The 16,700-nt window shown below is 32.5% G+C and overlaps 3 protein-coding genes across 3 annotated transcripts; 2 read left to right on the forward strand and 1 right to left on the reverse strand.

Annotated features, from left to right (window-relative positions):
- The first annotated feature begins 1,666 nt into the window (after positions 1-1,666).
- On the forward strand, positions 1,667-2,602 carry LOC131636778 (uncharacterized). Its single transcript, XM_058907376.1, has 2 exons — positions 1,667-1,906; positions 1,988-2,602. Exons 1-2 carry the CDS (start codon positions 1,667-1,669, stop codon positions 2,600-2,602), a joined length of 855 nt encoding a protein of 284 aa, XP_058763359.1.
- A 1,226-nt stretch (positions 2,603-3,828) lies between these two features.
- Positions 3,829-4,707, reverse strand: LOC131636779 (B3 domain-containing protein At5g38500-like). Its single transcript, XM_058907377.1, has one exon. It carries the CDS (start codon positions 4,705-4,707, stop codon positions 3,829-3,831), a length of 879 nt encoding a protein of 292 aa, XP_058763360.1.
- A 7,907-nt stretch (positions 4,708-12,614) lies between these two features.
- LOC131636760 (aminomethyltransferase, mitochondrial) lies at positions 12,615-15,282 on the forward strand. Its single transcript, XM_058907358.1, has 4 exons — positions 12,615-12,771; positions 13,017-13,580; positions 14,355-14,473; positions 14,559-15,282. The coding sequence occupies exons 2-4, from the start codon at positions 13,020-13,022 to the stop codon at positions 15,103-15,105; spliced, it is 1,227 nt and encodes a 408-aa protein (XP_058763341.1). The 5' UTR covers positions 12,615-12,771; positions 13,017-13,019; the 3' UTR covers positions 15,106-15,282.
- The last annotated feature ends 1,418 nt before the right edge of the window (positions 15,283-16,700 follow it).

Raw genomic sequence — 16,700 nt, forward strand, 5'->3', positions numbered from 1 at the left:
GGATCGACTAGATTGATCCTAGGACACATAGTCAAAAAGATTGTTATCAATGGTCATTCGAACCATAGTCATGATTCGTCTTCGTTAATAAGAATTGTTTCGAATAAAATGAGTAGTCTTGACAATCACTTGGTTATACGTAAGTATAATTTCAGTGAAAGGATAAGTAAAATAACATATGAAACGAAAGTACTGTTTAAAGCATAAAGAATCTTAAAATGCAGGAATGTTAAATACTTCAAAAGTAAATGACATGAAAGTAAAAAATACAGAAATGTAAATGGCAAGAAGTAAATGAAATGCAATAATACTGAAAGATATTTGAAAACGAAAGAGAATACACATGTATTAAAATGGTGGTGTCATACGTACATTTTCTCAGCGAACTCTTTCTCTTAACACTTGATACTTGAGTAATATGTGAGTGATTTGTACAAAATGAACACACAGAATCCTAATATTAAGACTCCTATTTATACTAATTTCGACCTTAACGGTCCTACGCTAATCTAATGCCACGTTTCTCATAAGAACTCCAGGGACGCCATCTGTTATTTAGACAGTTACGAAACCGTCTTCGAATTTCAAATCTTCCCGCCTGAGTCCTTCTTCGACGCGTGGCAGTGTATTTAAAAACACTACGAAAACACGCTAAGTAGTAATACTTGAACATATTTCATAAATTTTGTCTAAGTCCTCGAAGACATACACTTCTACTAGCTTCAGTATTCATTATCTTCAGAACGAACTTAGAAGTCTTCATTCTCGAAGCATGGCCATCAGGAGCCATTCTTTTATTTTTAAGGGATGGTCATCAGTAACCATCTTTCCTTCGAATTTTTACTTCTTCGAAGAACCAATTTATAAAACGAAATCTTCAGCTAACAGTAAGTCAGTGGAAAGAGGAGATCTGAAAGGATTTTGCATTAATGAAGGAACTTCACATGAATTATTACAGTTTGCTGACGACGCCATCTTTGTGGGAGAAGCTACATGGATTAATTTGTGGGCTATAAAAGTGATTTTGCATGGATTTGAGATGGTATCAAGACTAAGAGTGAATATGTGGAAGAGCAAGTTATATGGGATATGCGTGGACGATTTCTTCTTACAGGCAGCCAATCAATTCTTGTGTTGCAGGTTAGACAACATTCCTTTTAAATTCCTTGGGATCACTGTGGATTGGAATTCGGGAAAACCTAGTTTCTGGAATCCAATTTTAGAAGGGATGAAAGCAAAATTGTCACCATGGATTGGAAGATTGCTGTCCATTGGTGGAAGAGTTGCTCTCATAAATTCTGTTCTTACCAATCTTCCGGTGTATTATTTATCTTTTTTTAAACTTCCTAAGAAGATAAAGAAGGCTTTTATTAGAGTGCAAAGAAGTTTCTTGTGGCATAATGCGGAGGAGAAAAAGGGTGTGGCTTGGATAAGTTGGAATACGATATGCAAGAAACAAGAAGGTGGAGGTCTTGGTGTTAAGATTTGGAGCTGTTTAACAAAGCTCTTTTGACAAAGTGGCTTTGGAGATTTTTGAATGATGAAGATCCAATATGGAAAGGTATACTCGAGGGAAGATATGGGCTATTGTATGAGAGGATCATGTTTAAGAGAAAAAAGGGGGAATACGGCATCTAAATCTATATGGTGGAGAGATTTAATGAAAATGGTAGATAATGAGGAGGAAGGTGGCTTTGTGGAAACGGTTACAACTAAATTGGGTGAGGGAATCAAAATTCCTTTTTGGACTGGCAGGTGGATTGGGCATAAACCCCTGTGCAGCAGTTTTCCTTCTTTGTACCAGATGATTGAGAATAAAAATTCGAGCATTTTAGAAATGGGCAGGTGGAAGGCAAACAATTGGCTGTGGGGGCTGCATGAGTATAACATACAACAGGACCAAGAGGCAAAGGGGGAGTTGCAGGAACTATGCTGTATCCTTATAGAAGTTGCACCGCTTAAAAACGGCGAGGATAAGTTTGTTTAGCCTGGTGGGAATTCGGGTGTGTATGTGGTGGGAGAGTATTATAACAAACTCTTGAGGGAGGTTACGGAGGAAGAGGGTCAGCCAGATGTGAAGGTAGCGCTGAATGTGTTATGGCAGTCATGGTTGTCGTCGAAAGTCAAAATCTTCGGCTGGAGATTGCTGAAGGATAGACTAGCAACGAAACAACAGCTGATCAAAAGAGGCATAATAGAGCCTAATGATGAAAGTTTGTGTGTTTTTGGGTATGGACAATTAGAAGATTCTATACATTTGTTCTTAAACTGCCCATTTGTAAGAAAAGTGTGGGAGAAAATTCTGGTGTGGCTTGGTATAAATGTTGTAACAGACACAGATTGTCCAGGTCATTTTATGCAGTTGATGGAAAACATGAGGAGCTCGTGTTCAATTCGGAGAGCAGCGGTCTTTTGGATGGCTTTATGCTGGAGTGTTTGGAATCAGAGGAATAATATCATTTTCAGTAGTGCTGTTGGAGATATTGAGGAAATTGTGCATGGTGTGAAGATGTACTCTTGGTGGTGGCTAGCTTTGGGAACAAAACATAAAGTGTATTGTAGTTTTTATGAATGGAATCATAGTCCTCTAGATTTCATCTAGGATTATATTCTGTCTTATATAGGGCTGGTGATGTTTGGAGACAAAATCCTTTTTATGTAATTCTGAGTACTGTTGGTACTCTTTTAATCTATATATATATATATATATATATATATATATATATATATATATATATATATATATATATATATATATATATATATATATATATATATATATATATATATATATATATATATATATATAGGGGACAACTTCTCTACCCATCACAAAAAGTTGGGTAATGTACATTCAACCAATCATATGATGTCATTTAATTTTAACATAATTAATTATTTATTAAATATTACAATTGATTGTTGTTTTCAAGACATTTTACACAGGAGGTAACCTTACCCAACTTTTTGAGTTGGGTAGATAAGAATTCACCATATATATATATATATATATATATATATATATATATATATATATATATATATATATATATATATATATATATATATATATATATATATATATATATATATATATATATATATCATCGTTTACAAAAGAAAATGTATTGTAGAGTTTAATTTCAATATAGATCAAATATATATATAGACTTAAATAACATAAAACTAAAATTACAATGATAAAAAAGAGTACATTTAAAAGTAATGGAAATATAAATAAATATTTTAATTGAAATTCAATATATCAAAAAATTAATAGTAAAATTCATCAAGTTTAATTTTAATATCATAATTGATATTATAAAATATTAATCAGTCAAACAATTTTTTAATAAATAATAGTAATAATAATATATCATAATTTATATCGATATTAATTGATAATCCATTATTAGTTAATTAAATATTTCTTTTGTATTTTACATTCTCATATCTTTTATGGAAACATCAATTGCTATGTCCTCTTCATATTTAAACTCTTCATATTTGAACAATTTTTGTAGATGAAAAAATATATTTTGTTTGATGAAATTCAAAATTCAAAAGGAATAATGTATTAGGAAATCAATAAATTTAATATTGTTATTCAATTTTTGTACATTAAACAAATACCACAAGAACACTTTCCCAAAGATGCATGTGTCCAACATGAAAATACTCATTATGAAATATATAAAATTTATATAATATCATCAAAGAAACAATAATAATGTTCTTCCTCATTAAAAAAACAATTATAACGACCAATGTTGTAAAGAAAAAGAAACATAAAACTAATACCCTAATTGTGACCACATTATTATCGGATTAGCCATCTTCGCCATTTGTCTCCTCGATTATTCCTTCATTGTTCAGATTCACAACTACATTATTCAGTTCTCCATTTTCTTCAATTTCTTGCTCGACATGATTATCGAGTAAAAGGTGCAACTTGTCGTTAACCCTAAATGACCAAATATTGAATACTTGTTTCTCTTTAAATTCATTTTCTTTCAAAACAAGGGTCCAATCTTGATTAATATTGTAAATACTAGTAGACGTCATATCCCACATCCTCAAAGACATTGTAAACTTTTTAAAATTAGGATCCAACACAACCACTTCTAGGCCAACCGGTCTATGTTTTTTATCCCTTGTATTTAATATTTTCTTTTCTTTGTCAGTGAGAAAATTAGATTTAATTTGTGTAAGTGGCATTGAAAGACATTTGAGGTTTTTGTTGAGATCTGATTGAGACAATGTCTTAGACATAATATATTTGATATTGTTGCCGTCTAAGAAATTAATGAGGTTTTTGAGACGAATAGGCAATTCTGGTGGAGGCAATGGTTGAGTTTCTAGAGCCTGCTCTTGTAGTGCTCTTTTCTTTAAAATCTTTGATTTCACCCTTCTTTCTTCACAAGATATGATACATTCATCACTTGACTGGAGACTTGTTTCGATGTCTACTTTTTCTCCTTCAATCGAATTTGGTAAAATAGGCTGTAAGCTTTTTTCTAAACACAAACTTTGCCTCGATTTTTCTATCTCTGCTAATTCGTTTTCCGTATAATATTGTGGAGCAAGTTGAGACAAAAACATAGTCATATGGGTTATATTTTTTAACTCGGTTTTCTTCACATCTTCCATATTTTGCAACAATGCATTGATCTCGCTCTTACGCTTCTTGTCCATTATAGCTTCCATATTTTGCAGCAAAATAATTAAACTCTAACTAAAATTAAAAAATATATATAGGAGAAAATATTCAAGATGAATTTATAAGTAACAATTTATAAGTAACAGATAATTTATCATATAAAAAATTTAACTAGTAGTTGAAATAAAATTAGTATTAAAAAAACATGAAAGTGAATGAAGTACCTGAGAGGTTTTCTTGCAGAGTAGTCCACTGAAATAACATCAAAGAAAGAGTAGTTTAGAAGAAAATATTAATTAATTAACAAAAATAAAAGAATGGGGAGAGTGATAAAATAGGAGAGAATAGTATTGCCACATACAATTGAGATTTAAATGTGAATTTGAAGGAATAGTATTGTGCTCTATTTATAGAAGATTGAAATTTGTTTGTGAAGAAGATTTTGATATGTTCCGTGATATATGGTTGTTAAATGGTATTAAAAATTTAATATAAATATTTCATTCATAAATTAGTTACATAAATTTATCAAATCAGGCCGAAATACTTAGTTATGTAATATTGAATGTGATTTTTTTCGTTGAGTGAGTTATCTAAAATTTAATTTGTTATATTCAAATTTGAAACAAAAAATCAATTTAGGGTTGGATTTCAAATTTGTTATCTTATAAACAACATTCACTTGTTAACGAAAAATATGGATTATATTCATCCAATATAAGATTTAATTCGAGATTTTTTTTGGTAGACTTAGTTTTTTTTTAGCAAAATTTAATTTGTTATGTTCAAATTTTAAAAAAAAAATCAATTTAGGGTCGGATTTCAAATTTGTTATCTTATACACCAGATTTACTAATATTGTTAAAAAAAATATGGATTAGATTCATTCAATATAAGATTTGATTCCAAAGTTAGTTACAATACTTAGTGTTTTGAAACTCGAACTAGACCCATGGTAAAATTGATCGAATCAGGAATTTAAATGTCACTAGTATGATCTGATTGTTGGACGAGTAAACTATTGAACCCGTAAAAATTTGGCTGAACCAACAAAAACTTGTAAAAAATGGCGAACCGACAACTTTAGAAAACCTACGGGTTACATGCTTGTTTTTATTTTCCTTGGACAAAACGATATCATTTTGATATTAATTTTAAAAAGTAAAATTAAAATATAAGTTGACTTCGCTAAATCTTATTTGAATCAACTTTATCTCATTGGATTTAATTTATTAGACACCATAATTATTTTGTTAGTCTCTTAATGTTAGAATTAGATTTTGTTCAAAATTTATTTGAATTTTTTTTTTACTATTTTATTGTATGTGATGACTAAGTTTACAATTTGAATTTAAAAAACGAACTTGTGAAATTATAATATTTTGAAATTTTGTAGATGTCGTGATTCTTTTAGAGACAAATTCCGCTGATTCAATCGGTTTAATAACTACATAATTTTTTTTATAAATACCAGTTTACTCAATCTGATTTATCCAATTTAATTCAATTTAGTCATGCGGTTTTATCAATTATTCAGTGGTGTTGTGAATTCAATACCAATAACAAAGTATAGAACAAGGGAAGAACAAAGAACAAGGAAGAAGAAGAACACAAGAATTGGTTATAACTGCTACCCTTCGACCATACTAGAGTTCGATCCAATATCTCACAAATCTCCACCTTGGATCTAACTCTACAACATCAAGGGAACAAACTAGCTTTCTTCATGCAACTTTATCAACTGCATACAGTGGAAAAACTTGCAACTCGGTAATGACTTGATGATCATATCAGCAACATTGTGATTTATCGAAACCTTCAGCACTTGGATGGAGTGAAAAACTAGAAACTAAACTGAGGGAAGTTATTGAAGTTGTGAAGAGAAAAGACATAGAAGATTATGAGAGACTTGGTAACGATTCATTCAAGTTCAACTTAACCACCCAACTTACTCTCGTCCTCAAGAGTTTTCTTTGGAGAGTTTCAATAAAATCAACCTTGAACTTTTATAGGATCATCCCAAACAAAATTTAAAAACACTTTGATATTTTACACATGATAATCCTACAAACCTTCTAACAACAAACAGAGCTTTTACACAAACTTAGCTTAAGAACCAGCTAACTGGGCTTTTTTATGGGCTTAACTCATGAACCTTCACCTAGGTTTTTTTCTAGGTTAAGCTTGCAACCTTCAAATCCTTTACAAATATATTACACAAGAGAATCATAATCTTGAATTAAAAAAATTAAGTATAGCACGTGTACAACACAACTCTCAAAAGTATTTTTCACTCTCTTGGCACTAAGGCAACTCTAGTGGAAAAAAGAATATTAGAAAGGCAGAGGCTAGAAAACAGTAAAGAGGTTTATTATTTTAAATATGGTGTAAAATGAAATGAGGAGAAGCCTTCTTTATATAGTAAATGATATAGCTCAAAAAGGAAACAGTTCATGGACTAAATTAAAGAAGTAGTCAATTAAAATAGCTTTTAATCAATTAAAACTACTTTAAAAATGGAAACCCTAATCCAAAAAAGGAAAACATAAAACATCTATATACTTTAATTGATTATAAGGTGTTTATACTATTTGACTAAAGCCTTAATTGATTAGGCAGTGAGTTAGCTTTTCCAATTGATTTGAAACACGTTTTAATTGATTCCTAGATTGATTTTTAAAACTTTAATAAAATTAGAAGATGTTTGAAAAACATTATGTGTGTGCGTGCGTGTGCATTGTCTTATTACCTTAACACATACTCTTGTCCATTTTATTATAAATTGATCAATCTAAAGCGTTAAGAACATGACCATACAAGCGTTTACACTTTCAAACTATTAAGACTTCAAATCCACTACTTGATTCAACATTGTCTAGCACTTCAATTGGAACCTGAATCATTTGACTAATGAGGCTTGAGATATTTTCTTCTTAATTAGACGCCATCATCAAGAACTTCTAGAAATCGTCACAAAGAACTCTTGAAAGGGTTGTCGATACCAAAAGCAGATTGACTTATGGAGCTATTTTCTTTAATCTACTAGAGAGTTTTCATCATTTGTCATCATTAATGCCAACTGACGATTATACTTGTACGATCTCATTGTTTTTAATGATGATAACATGATTCTCAAGAGGTGGCAAAACAAACAAAAAATATAGATTGAAAGATTGGAGTGGTAAAACTCTCCTTTACAATTAAAGAGAGTATACTCTGCTCTCTCTAAAAGTATACTTCTCTCTATTTAGAATTATCAAAAAGGTGGATAAAGAAACAACACATATACCACAATGTAATAGCTCATATAAAGGTAATTAGTCACCTTATAAAGGTGGATACATAATCACATGGAGACATACTTAGGCAGGACATAACACCATACTTCTTCCATACATGGCATCATCCAGCTTTGAGACTAGTTTATTAAGCGGAAGTCTTTGCTCACCTTTTTCATATTTGTTTATGTAGATTTTTATATATATTTTAGTATTTCAGATACATTAAGTGGATCTATTTTATACAGCCTCCCTTTGATTTTTAACCTAAGAAAGTACCGAAGTTCCCCCCTTTTGATTGTTGGCCCCTCTTTTCTCACAAAACTCATCTTGAGCACACAACTAGTGAAAATAAAAAGAAATGCGATAATTTAGCACATGTTAGAGAAATAATCAAAGTTTTTCGAGTTTATTTTATAAAAATTAATTTAGGTTTTTACCAACCGTAAATAAATTTTATTTTATTTTTTTCCTTTGGAAGCTTTCTAAATTGTTTGACGCGAGAGGCAATTATGGAATTACTTTCTTCCTTATTGAGATTCTCTCCAAAGAATTCTTCAAAAATTAAATATTTCCCCTTATCGATAAAAAACATTTGGATAAATGCTCGGGATAACCTTTATCTTGATCTCAATCTTTATCTTGGTCTTTCTTGATCTTTATCTTCTAAAAGAATATTCTTTCAAAATACTTGCACAAACAAATAATTCTACCATTACCATAAAAGCGGTTAGATCATTAAGAGTAACATGTATGAATTCTTCTATAGTCGTGGTCTTTGTAAAAAAGTTTTAATGGAGAAAAGAAGCATTTCGAAGTTTTTAAAGACCCCACATATAGAAAATTTAGATGATACTTTATTGAAGTTGCTCTGCCCCTCTAGGGTTTTAATTTTGTTGCTTGTCTCATTTATTACCTTATCTTTTTTTTTTTGTTATTGAATCTCCTCTAGGTTAGATTTTGCGCATATCATAGAATTGAGCGTAATGAATAAAATCAAGTTTTACGTGCATAAATTGAACTCTGAGATAAAATTTGTTGCAAAGTGCTTCCAAAATTAGTCTAATGTTTGGGTTAAGAAACACATGAATGAATGATTCCTATCATACTAGCTTTATATTCAATCAAGCACTTCATTTTTCTTAAAATACAAAATTTGTGAAGTGTGATTTGTAACAAGGTTATGCATGATTTGATTCAATAAATGAATGTGAAAATTAGGTTTTCAACTACCAGTGTGATTCGAATCACAAGCTTCTCTGATTCAAATCAGGAGCAAGCTTGATTTGAGTCAAGCTAAAGGTTGATTCGAATCAAAAATTCATTTCAAATCCTGGATTTCAATTATGTCAGCAGGATTCAAATTACATGATTCCTTGAATCGAATGACTGGCTTGAATCACTAATTTGAATCAAATGGTAAACTTCTTGGTTTTAGGTTCTTGATTCAAATAATTTTCTAATTTCACTCAAATCATACCCTTTTCTCTTGACTCAATCAAAGGGTGCTTTTACTCATTTTTAGTGTTCAATATCAAGAACATATATATATATATATATATATATATATATATATATATATATATATATAATATATATATATATATATATATATATATATATATATATATATATCAAAGTTTGAAACTCTTTTAAAACAAGGTTTTAGCTTTCAAAGTACACCTTTTGACAATTTTCTATTGCATTTGAATTCATCTTTAAACTCTATCAAGATTACCATGATGTGGTTGCTTCTTAATTGTTAGGGAGTTAGATGTAGAGGAGGTTCATTTGTCATTAATATTTGTGATTTTTTTAGTTGTAAATCAAGATTCCTATTGTGTGTTGTTGCTGGGATTGACAATCCAGCAAAAGGAAAATGAAATAATTTCTTCTCCATTGAAGACTTTGGTATAAATGAGTAAAGGTTAATGTGAAATTAAGTTGGGAGTTAATATTCCTTCAGATAGGATAAGAGCTCGGAAAAGGGATCTTTAAGATTGAGTAAAGATGTATGGGGAACGAATACTTGGAGCGGATCATGGATACGAGCAAGAGGATAATTACGACTGAGTGAAGGTCTTGGGATTTCAGCTACGTAGGTTATGTACAACAAAACAACGAAAGATTCAAATTGTAGTTGTTAATTTTGTTTTTTTTAATTTCAACATGCGGTTCCTTGATTGTATAAAACATATATTGTAAAAATTGTCAAAATAGTGGAAGACTGTGAAATTTCAATGGCTTGCCATTGAAGACTGTATTAGGTCCAAAGCAAGGATGAATGTGTTGAACTAGTATAAATCTTGGTTCAATTTTCAATTTACCCATCTCCTTTTAATTTTCTACATAGGTCACAAGTTTAGGTTTTTAGTGCTTTCTTAGAAATCACATGTTGTTAGGCTTAATTTGTACATAGTGATTTGTTGTATAAGTTTAGGTTCGGTATTAATTAAGTCATCTAGATTATCTTTCTTACGATTAAATTTGTGATAATCCTAATGATAAGAAGTAGACAGGTTTTTCATTTTTCGATCTTGATGCTCTTTATAAAAATTAGATGGAGAAAGTGCTAAAGAGATTTTCAAAGAAGGATTGATAATGGCAAACATGAGATGTGACCCAATGTCGTCTAATATCTAAGTGTTTTTGTTTTCTAAAAAGATATGAGAATTAGGAATACATGAATAATTTTTTATCGAGGTCCGAAAATGTTGAATATTGGTCGAACTTGATGGCGAATGTTGTTGAAGGAGAGCCCGAAGTGTTTTGTGTTGTTCAATAGTGAAAAAGAAAATAGTTGTGACTTGTTAAGGAGCTTCTACGTCTTCTTATTAAAATTCATCTAGGTTGTCAGGGAGAGTGAATGTTTGATTGATGTTGTTTTTATTGAGATAGAGAGGTAACCCATGCTTTTGAAATAAACTTCAATGGTATGCCTCAGTTTGTTGCGGTAACTACACATCTTTGTACCTTTGCCACAACCATAATAAACATCTTTGGTGGTAGACCCTTGGGTGGGGAAACGATTGTTTAATTTGTAAAAATTTGCGTGAATTTTATCTTCGTCACAAATAGGGAAAGTGAATTGCTACTATTGTTGAATGAGCAAGGAGAAGACTTTGTTAATTTGGGGTAAAGGGATCACGCGCATAACTGGAGACTAAATTGATGCGTACTGATCATTGAGGCCTTTAAGACACCGTGTGACATAGTTAGTTTCTTTATAGTTTTTTAATGGCGGGGATAAGGTTGCAAGTGCATTTTGTTGTGCAAGAACATGTTAGGATGTGCCTAAAGTTCTCGAATTCTTGTCAAAGTTTCTTGAGCATCCTATAGTATTGGGTTATGGATTGATCGCCCTATTTGAGGCCGAAGATCTTTTCTTAAAGGTCAGAAATTTGAAACACAACCCCTTGATGGTAGTGATCACAAAGCTCCACCCAATGTCGTGTGTAATGTACATTCAGAGGACACTTTGAGCTATATCGTCGTGAATGGATTTTTTCATCCACGTCATAACCATGATACTACATTTTATCCTTTGCAAGAAAAAGTATATCAGCTTCAATAGGACACACTAAGGTTCCGTCAAGAAAATATATCTTATTTTAGAAACACATGGCAACGAGAATAGCTCCAAACAATGAGTGATAACTGAAAATGTTAAGAAGAGGAGAAATAATATATAGACCCTAGTCATCGGTGGGGTGCATGAAGTAGCATGTTATTTTGGATTATGAGGGGTTGTATAAGGTGTAATGGTGATAATGAAAACATGTGGTGAGGAAGATGTTTGTGGTTTGGGTTCGTTGATGGGTTCAAGAGAAGTCATTTTTATTGTAGAAGGAAAGCTTGAGGTTGAAGAAGATAGGGAAAATATGAAGGTTTTGTTGTTAGTGGATTAGGGTTTGAAGTTTCAGATGAGAGAACAAGTATGAATGTTGTGGTGGTGGGGGAATGATGTATAAACATCGAGGTTGAAAAAGGAAAATTGAAGATTGTGATGGTGGAGGAAAGCCCATGTAGTGAAAAATCTCGATTTGATCAAGAATAAAGGAAAAGTAATGTGAAGAAGAGATATAAAATCTGAGCTTTTTTTTTTTTGATCAAATATATAAAATTTGAGCTTAATTCTTCTAATACCATGTTAAGTCTAGCTGATTGAACACCTTAGCCAAGTCATAACTTATATATAGAAAAAAATGCAAAAAAAAAAAAACAATTAAAATTGAAATAAAAAATTATATTATTTTTCTTATCAATTACAACTTAGTGGGCTTACTTATATATCTATGTTCTTAACAGAAAGCCCACAATATATAAATGGATTTGTTATAAGAGACCAAACCCTAAAGATACACAAGTATCAATTAATTAAAATTAAAGAATACATTAATATAATGATGTGTAACAAACACATTCCATAATACTTCATATGTATGTCATAAAAATGATTTTTTTTTTTTATAAATTTACTAAATAAACTTGGTTGGTGGACAAAAAGAAAAAGAAAAAGAACGTGAAAGAGGTAATGGTAATGTTGCTACCACTCACTAAGGATGGGGTATCATAGGCTCTCTTGATTTGGAGTAAGATGAGGCTAAGTTGTTCTCAATCTCACATCCACCAACTCCCTCTTTTTCTATTCTATTTAAATTAAATAAATATATAAAATAATATATTATTTTATTTTATTTATTCATCTATGTCCATATTCATTTGATAAACGAGGTTCTCTCTTCTCGTCACTTGTCTGTGTTTCACACAAACACAAACAAGTTTACATTGTTTTGTTTCTGCACTCCCAACTCAATCATCAAACCAATCTCTGTAAGTGCTCTATATAACATTACTCTCATTTTATTGCACTTTTCTATAACATTTTCTTGATCTATATTTGTATATCTTGTTACTATTAACTTCTTCATCATCATCGATAAATTTCAATATAATAATGTAGATCTACGAAATGCTATAGATTTCTTTTTTTCATTCTCACTGCATCGTGTTTTGTTTCTGGTAGTGATGTGATGAACAATCTTGATTCAGTTTTGGTATATTTTGTATTTGCTTAGAAAATGAGAGGGGGCTTGTGGCAACTTGGCCAATCAATCACCCGCCGTCTGGCCAATGGAGGTGATAAGAAAGAGGTTGTACGAAGGTGTTTCGCGACAGAATCTGAGTTGAAGAAGACAGTTCTGTATGACTTCCATGTTGCTCATGGTGGAAAGATGGTTCCATTTGCTGGTTGGAGTATGCCTATTCAATACAAAGACTCAATCATTGATTCGACGTTAAACTGTAGACAGAACGGGAGTCTTTTCGATGTTTCTCATATGTGTGGTCTTAGTCTCAAGGGAAAGGATGTTATTTCATTCCTTGAGAAGTTAGTGATTGCTGATGTTGCTTCTCTTGCTAACGGAACTGGGACATTGACTGTTTTCACTAATGAAAAGGGAGGGGCTATCGATGATTCCGTGATTACTAAGGTGACGGATGATCATCTTTACTTGGTTGTCAATGCTGGGTGTAGAGATAAAGATTTGGCTCATATTGAGGAGCATATGAAGGCATTCAAGGCCAAAGGTGGTGATGTCTCGTGGCATATTCACGATGACAGATCTCTACTTGCTCTGCAGGTCATTTATCACACACTTTTAACTCGTTTTGTTTGTTTGATATATAATACCGATCTCTTGCTTCTGCATTTTAATTGTTAAGATCTATAGCATTGTATGTTTTGGTTCTTCCCCGTGTCACTCGGAATGGCTGTATTTGTTCCAGAATCTAGACACTAAAACAATGATCATTAGAAATTATTCCTATACACTGTAATGTGGCCTGCACTGCACACTACCATGTGTATCTTTTGGTGTAGTTAGTGTTGTCAAGTAGTGGATAGAACATAGTGAAATTTGAACAAAATGCTACTGTTGTGCAATACGCTATTTGGTACGAAGTGTTACCAAATATGATGCTATATCAATGTTGCGTAGTGGAGTTTTAATATACTTTTGTAATTCCGCGATTGACAGCATGAAGTATAGTTGTGGCACATTGTCTATTGTGGTCATAAAATGATTCTAATTCACTTCTTCAGGTGGTTTGTACGAGGGTTCTTAAGTTTTCGAAGGCTCTATGTAGGTTAGCCACAATTTAGCTGTGGCAAAACAAAAGGAGCCCTATTTTGCCATGGTTTAACCGTGACTAATATTTTATAAGGCCCTATTTAGCCACGATTTAACTATGTCTAATATTGCGTCTTATTCAGTAGCCTGCCTTGCACGCCCTCAAAGACGCCCTGGTTTGTATCCATGTTAAAGTTGACAAATAATTGATGGGGTTTTAAATTAATGATTTGCACCTAATCGTAATTAACACTAATGAAGTTTTCTTCTTTTCTCTGGAAGCAGGGCCCTCTTGCTGCTCCTGTTCTTCAACATCTGACTAAAGAGGATTTGAGCAAGCTATACTTTGGGGAGTTCCGTGTGTTGGAGATCAATGGCTCGCAGTGCTTTCTCACTCGGACAGGGTATGCTTCATTTTCAAATGTGTGGTTTTATCCAATTGGCTGTTCAATGCATACATAATAACTCATTCTTTAATGAGACTATCAGGTACACTGGTGAAGATGGATTTGAGATCTCAGTTCCATCAGAGCACGGACTTGAACTTGCCAAGGCACTGCTAGAAAAATCCGAAGGGAAAATAAGATTGACAGGACTCGGTGCTAGAGACAGTCTACGTCTCGAAGCTGGATTGTGCTTATACGGAAATGACTTGGAACAGCACATTACACCTATTGAAGCCGGACTGACATGGGCCATAGGTAAGAGAAGGAGAGCAGAAGGTGGTTTCCTAGGCGCCGATGTTATCCTGAAACAGCTCGCAGATGGTCCTTCCATTAGGCGTGTCGGTTTCATTTCTTCCGGTCCACCTCCAAGAAGCCACAGCGAGATTCAAGATGAAGGAGGCAACAACATTGGTGAAGTGACCAGTGGTGGATTCAGTCCTTGTCTCAAGAAGAACATAGCTATTGGATATGTCAAATCTGGATTGCACAAAGCAGGTACCAAAGTAAAGATCGTTATTCGAGGTAAGCAGAATGAAGGAGTTGTCACGAAAATGCCGTTTGTACCCACAAAATACTACAAGCCTTCGTAGTTTGCTGCAGCATTTCTCCTTTCTTGACTAATTTTCCTATAAACTGAGTGTTACATAAATGTTAATGTCATTATTATGTTTCTCATGTCAAGTACAAGGCTTCATCTTGATTAATAACTCAATTTCATTTCAAACATGTATTGCTTGAACTTGATGTTATCATGAATTTTTTCAATATTTTCCTGTGTGTTCTGTGCTAAAGTAAGTAGAACAATATATTATAGACAGGCAAGACTATTTTGAGGCCTGTTTTTCATTCATTAAATAGTAGCTAATGATATAAGACTAAATCTGAATAATATAATAAGGTTGAAAAAACATTATAGGTGAGAAGATCGAGTCATTGTATGCCTTTAAATCAGGGAATAATAAGTTGCTCTTGTTGAATAGCTTCATAAGTTTGAAGTATAAGAAGGAGACTTCTATTTCGGATCACTTGAGTGAATTTCAAGGGCTCTTTGATCAGATATCAGGAATGAGTATTAAATTTGATGATGAACTTTTGAGACTATTTCTATTGCTATATTTATTAGTCTTGGGAGACGTTTTGGATTTATATTACAAATTCTGCTCGTAGAGGTGTTGTTTCTTTAAACATGACTAAGGATGATATTCTTAATGAGGAGATGAGAATGAAGGTACGTGGTTCTTCATCTCAATCAGAGGTACTTGCCATTGAAAATAGAGGAGAAGTCGGAAAAAGTAATCGAAGGGTGGTAGAGAGAATAGCAGAAGCAAGTCCAAGCCACGATACAAGAATATAAAGTGTCAATATTGTCACAAAATAGGACACGTACAAAAATATTGTTATCAATGGTAAAGGGATAACAAAGGCAAGAAAGGTAAGTCTAAACAAAGAGATCATGATGATGATCGTGTTACTACTGCTACTAGTGATGATCTTATTATTCTTCGTGATCATGAGTCTGTTAAGCTTGTATCAGACGAGAGCATGTGGATAGTTGACAGTGGTGCTACATTGCATGTTACACCAAGGAAGAATTTCTTCACATCTTACACTTCTGGTGATTTTGGAGTGTTGAAGATGGGTAATGATGGTGCATCTAAAGTAATTGGTGTTGGTGATGTTTGCTTACAAACCAACATGAGAATGCAATTATTGCTTAAAGGTGTCAAACATACTCCAGATGTCCACTTTAATTTGATCTCTGTGCATATGTTTGATGATTGTGGTTATGACAATCACTTTGGTTCTAGAAAGTGGAAACTCAACAAAGATAACTTCGTTGTGGCTAGAGGGGAGAAGCTTTCTAAATTGTATAGGACAAAAGCTTTGGTTGCTAGGGACACTCTGAATGCTATCAACATGGAAGCATCTTTGTGGCACCGAAGACTTAGTCATATTAGTGAAGACGGATGAATGTTTTGGACAAAAAAGATGTTCTTCCTGGATTAAAGAATGCATATTTGGATAAGTGTTCTCATTGCATGTGTGACAAAAGACCAAGTATTGGAGAAGTTCAAAGAATTCCATGCTTTAGTAGAGAGACAGACCTGCGAGAAGCTGAAACGTGTTCGTTCTAATAATGGTGGTGATTATTGTGGACCATTTGATTCTTATTGCAAGCAGTATG

Source organism: Vicia villosa, unplaced genomic scaffold, assembly GCF_029867415.1.
Source record: "Vicia villosa cultivar HV-30 ecotype Madison, WI unplaced genomic scaffold, Vvil1.0 ctg.001829F_1_1, whole genome shotgun sequence".
NCBI lineage: Eukaryota > Viridiplantae > Streptophyta > Magnoliopsida > Fabales > Fabaceae > Vicia > Vicia villosa.

What these genes read in the sequence shown, in the direction of transcription:
- LOC131636760 (XM_058907358.1), top strand. Translation starts at nt 13,020, where the DNA reads ATGAGAGGGGGCTTGTGGCAACTTGGCCAATCAATCACCCGCCGTCTG. An exon ending in GATCTCTACTTGCTCTGCAG is followed by an intron (nt 13,581 to 14,354) that starts GTCATTTATCAC and finishes CTCTGGAAGCAG; the next exon opens with GGCCCTCTTGCTGCTCCTGT. An exon ending in TGCTTTCTCACTCGGACAGG is followed by an intron (nt 14,474 to 14,558) that starts GTATGCTTCATT and finishes TGAGACTATCAG; the next exon opens with GTACACTGGTGAAGATGGAT.
- LOC131636778 (XM_058907376.1), top strand. Translation starts at nt 1,667, where the DNA reads ATGGTAGATAATGAGGAGGAAGGTGGCTTTGTGGAAACGGTTACAACT. An exon ending in ACATACAACAGGACCAAGAG is followed by an intron (nt 1,907 to 1,987) that starts GCAAAGGGGGAG and finishes AAGTTTGTTTAG; the next exon opens with CCTGGTGGGAATTCGGGTGT.
- LOC131636779 (XM_058907377.1), bottom strand. Translation starts at nt 4,707, where the DNA reads ATGGAAGCTATAATGGACAAGAAGCGTAAGAGCGAGATCAATGCATTG.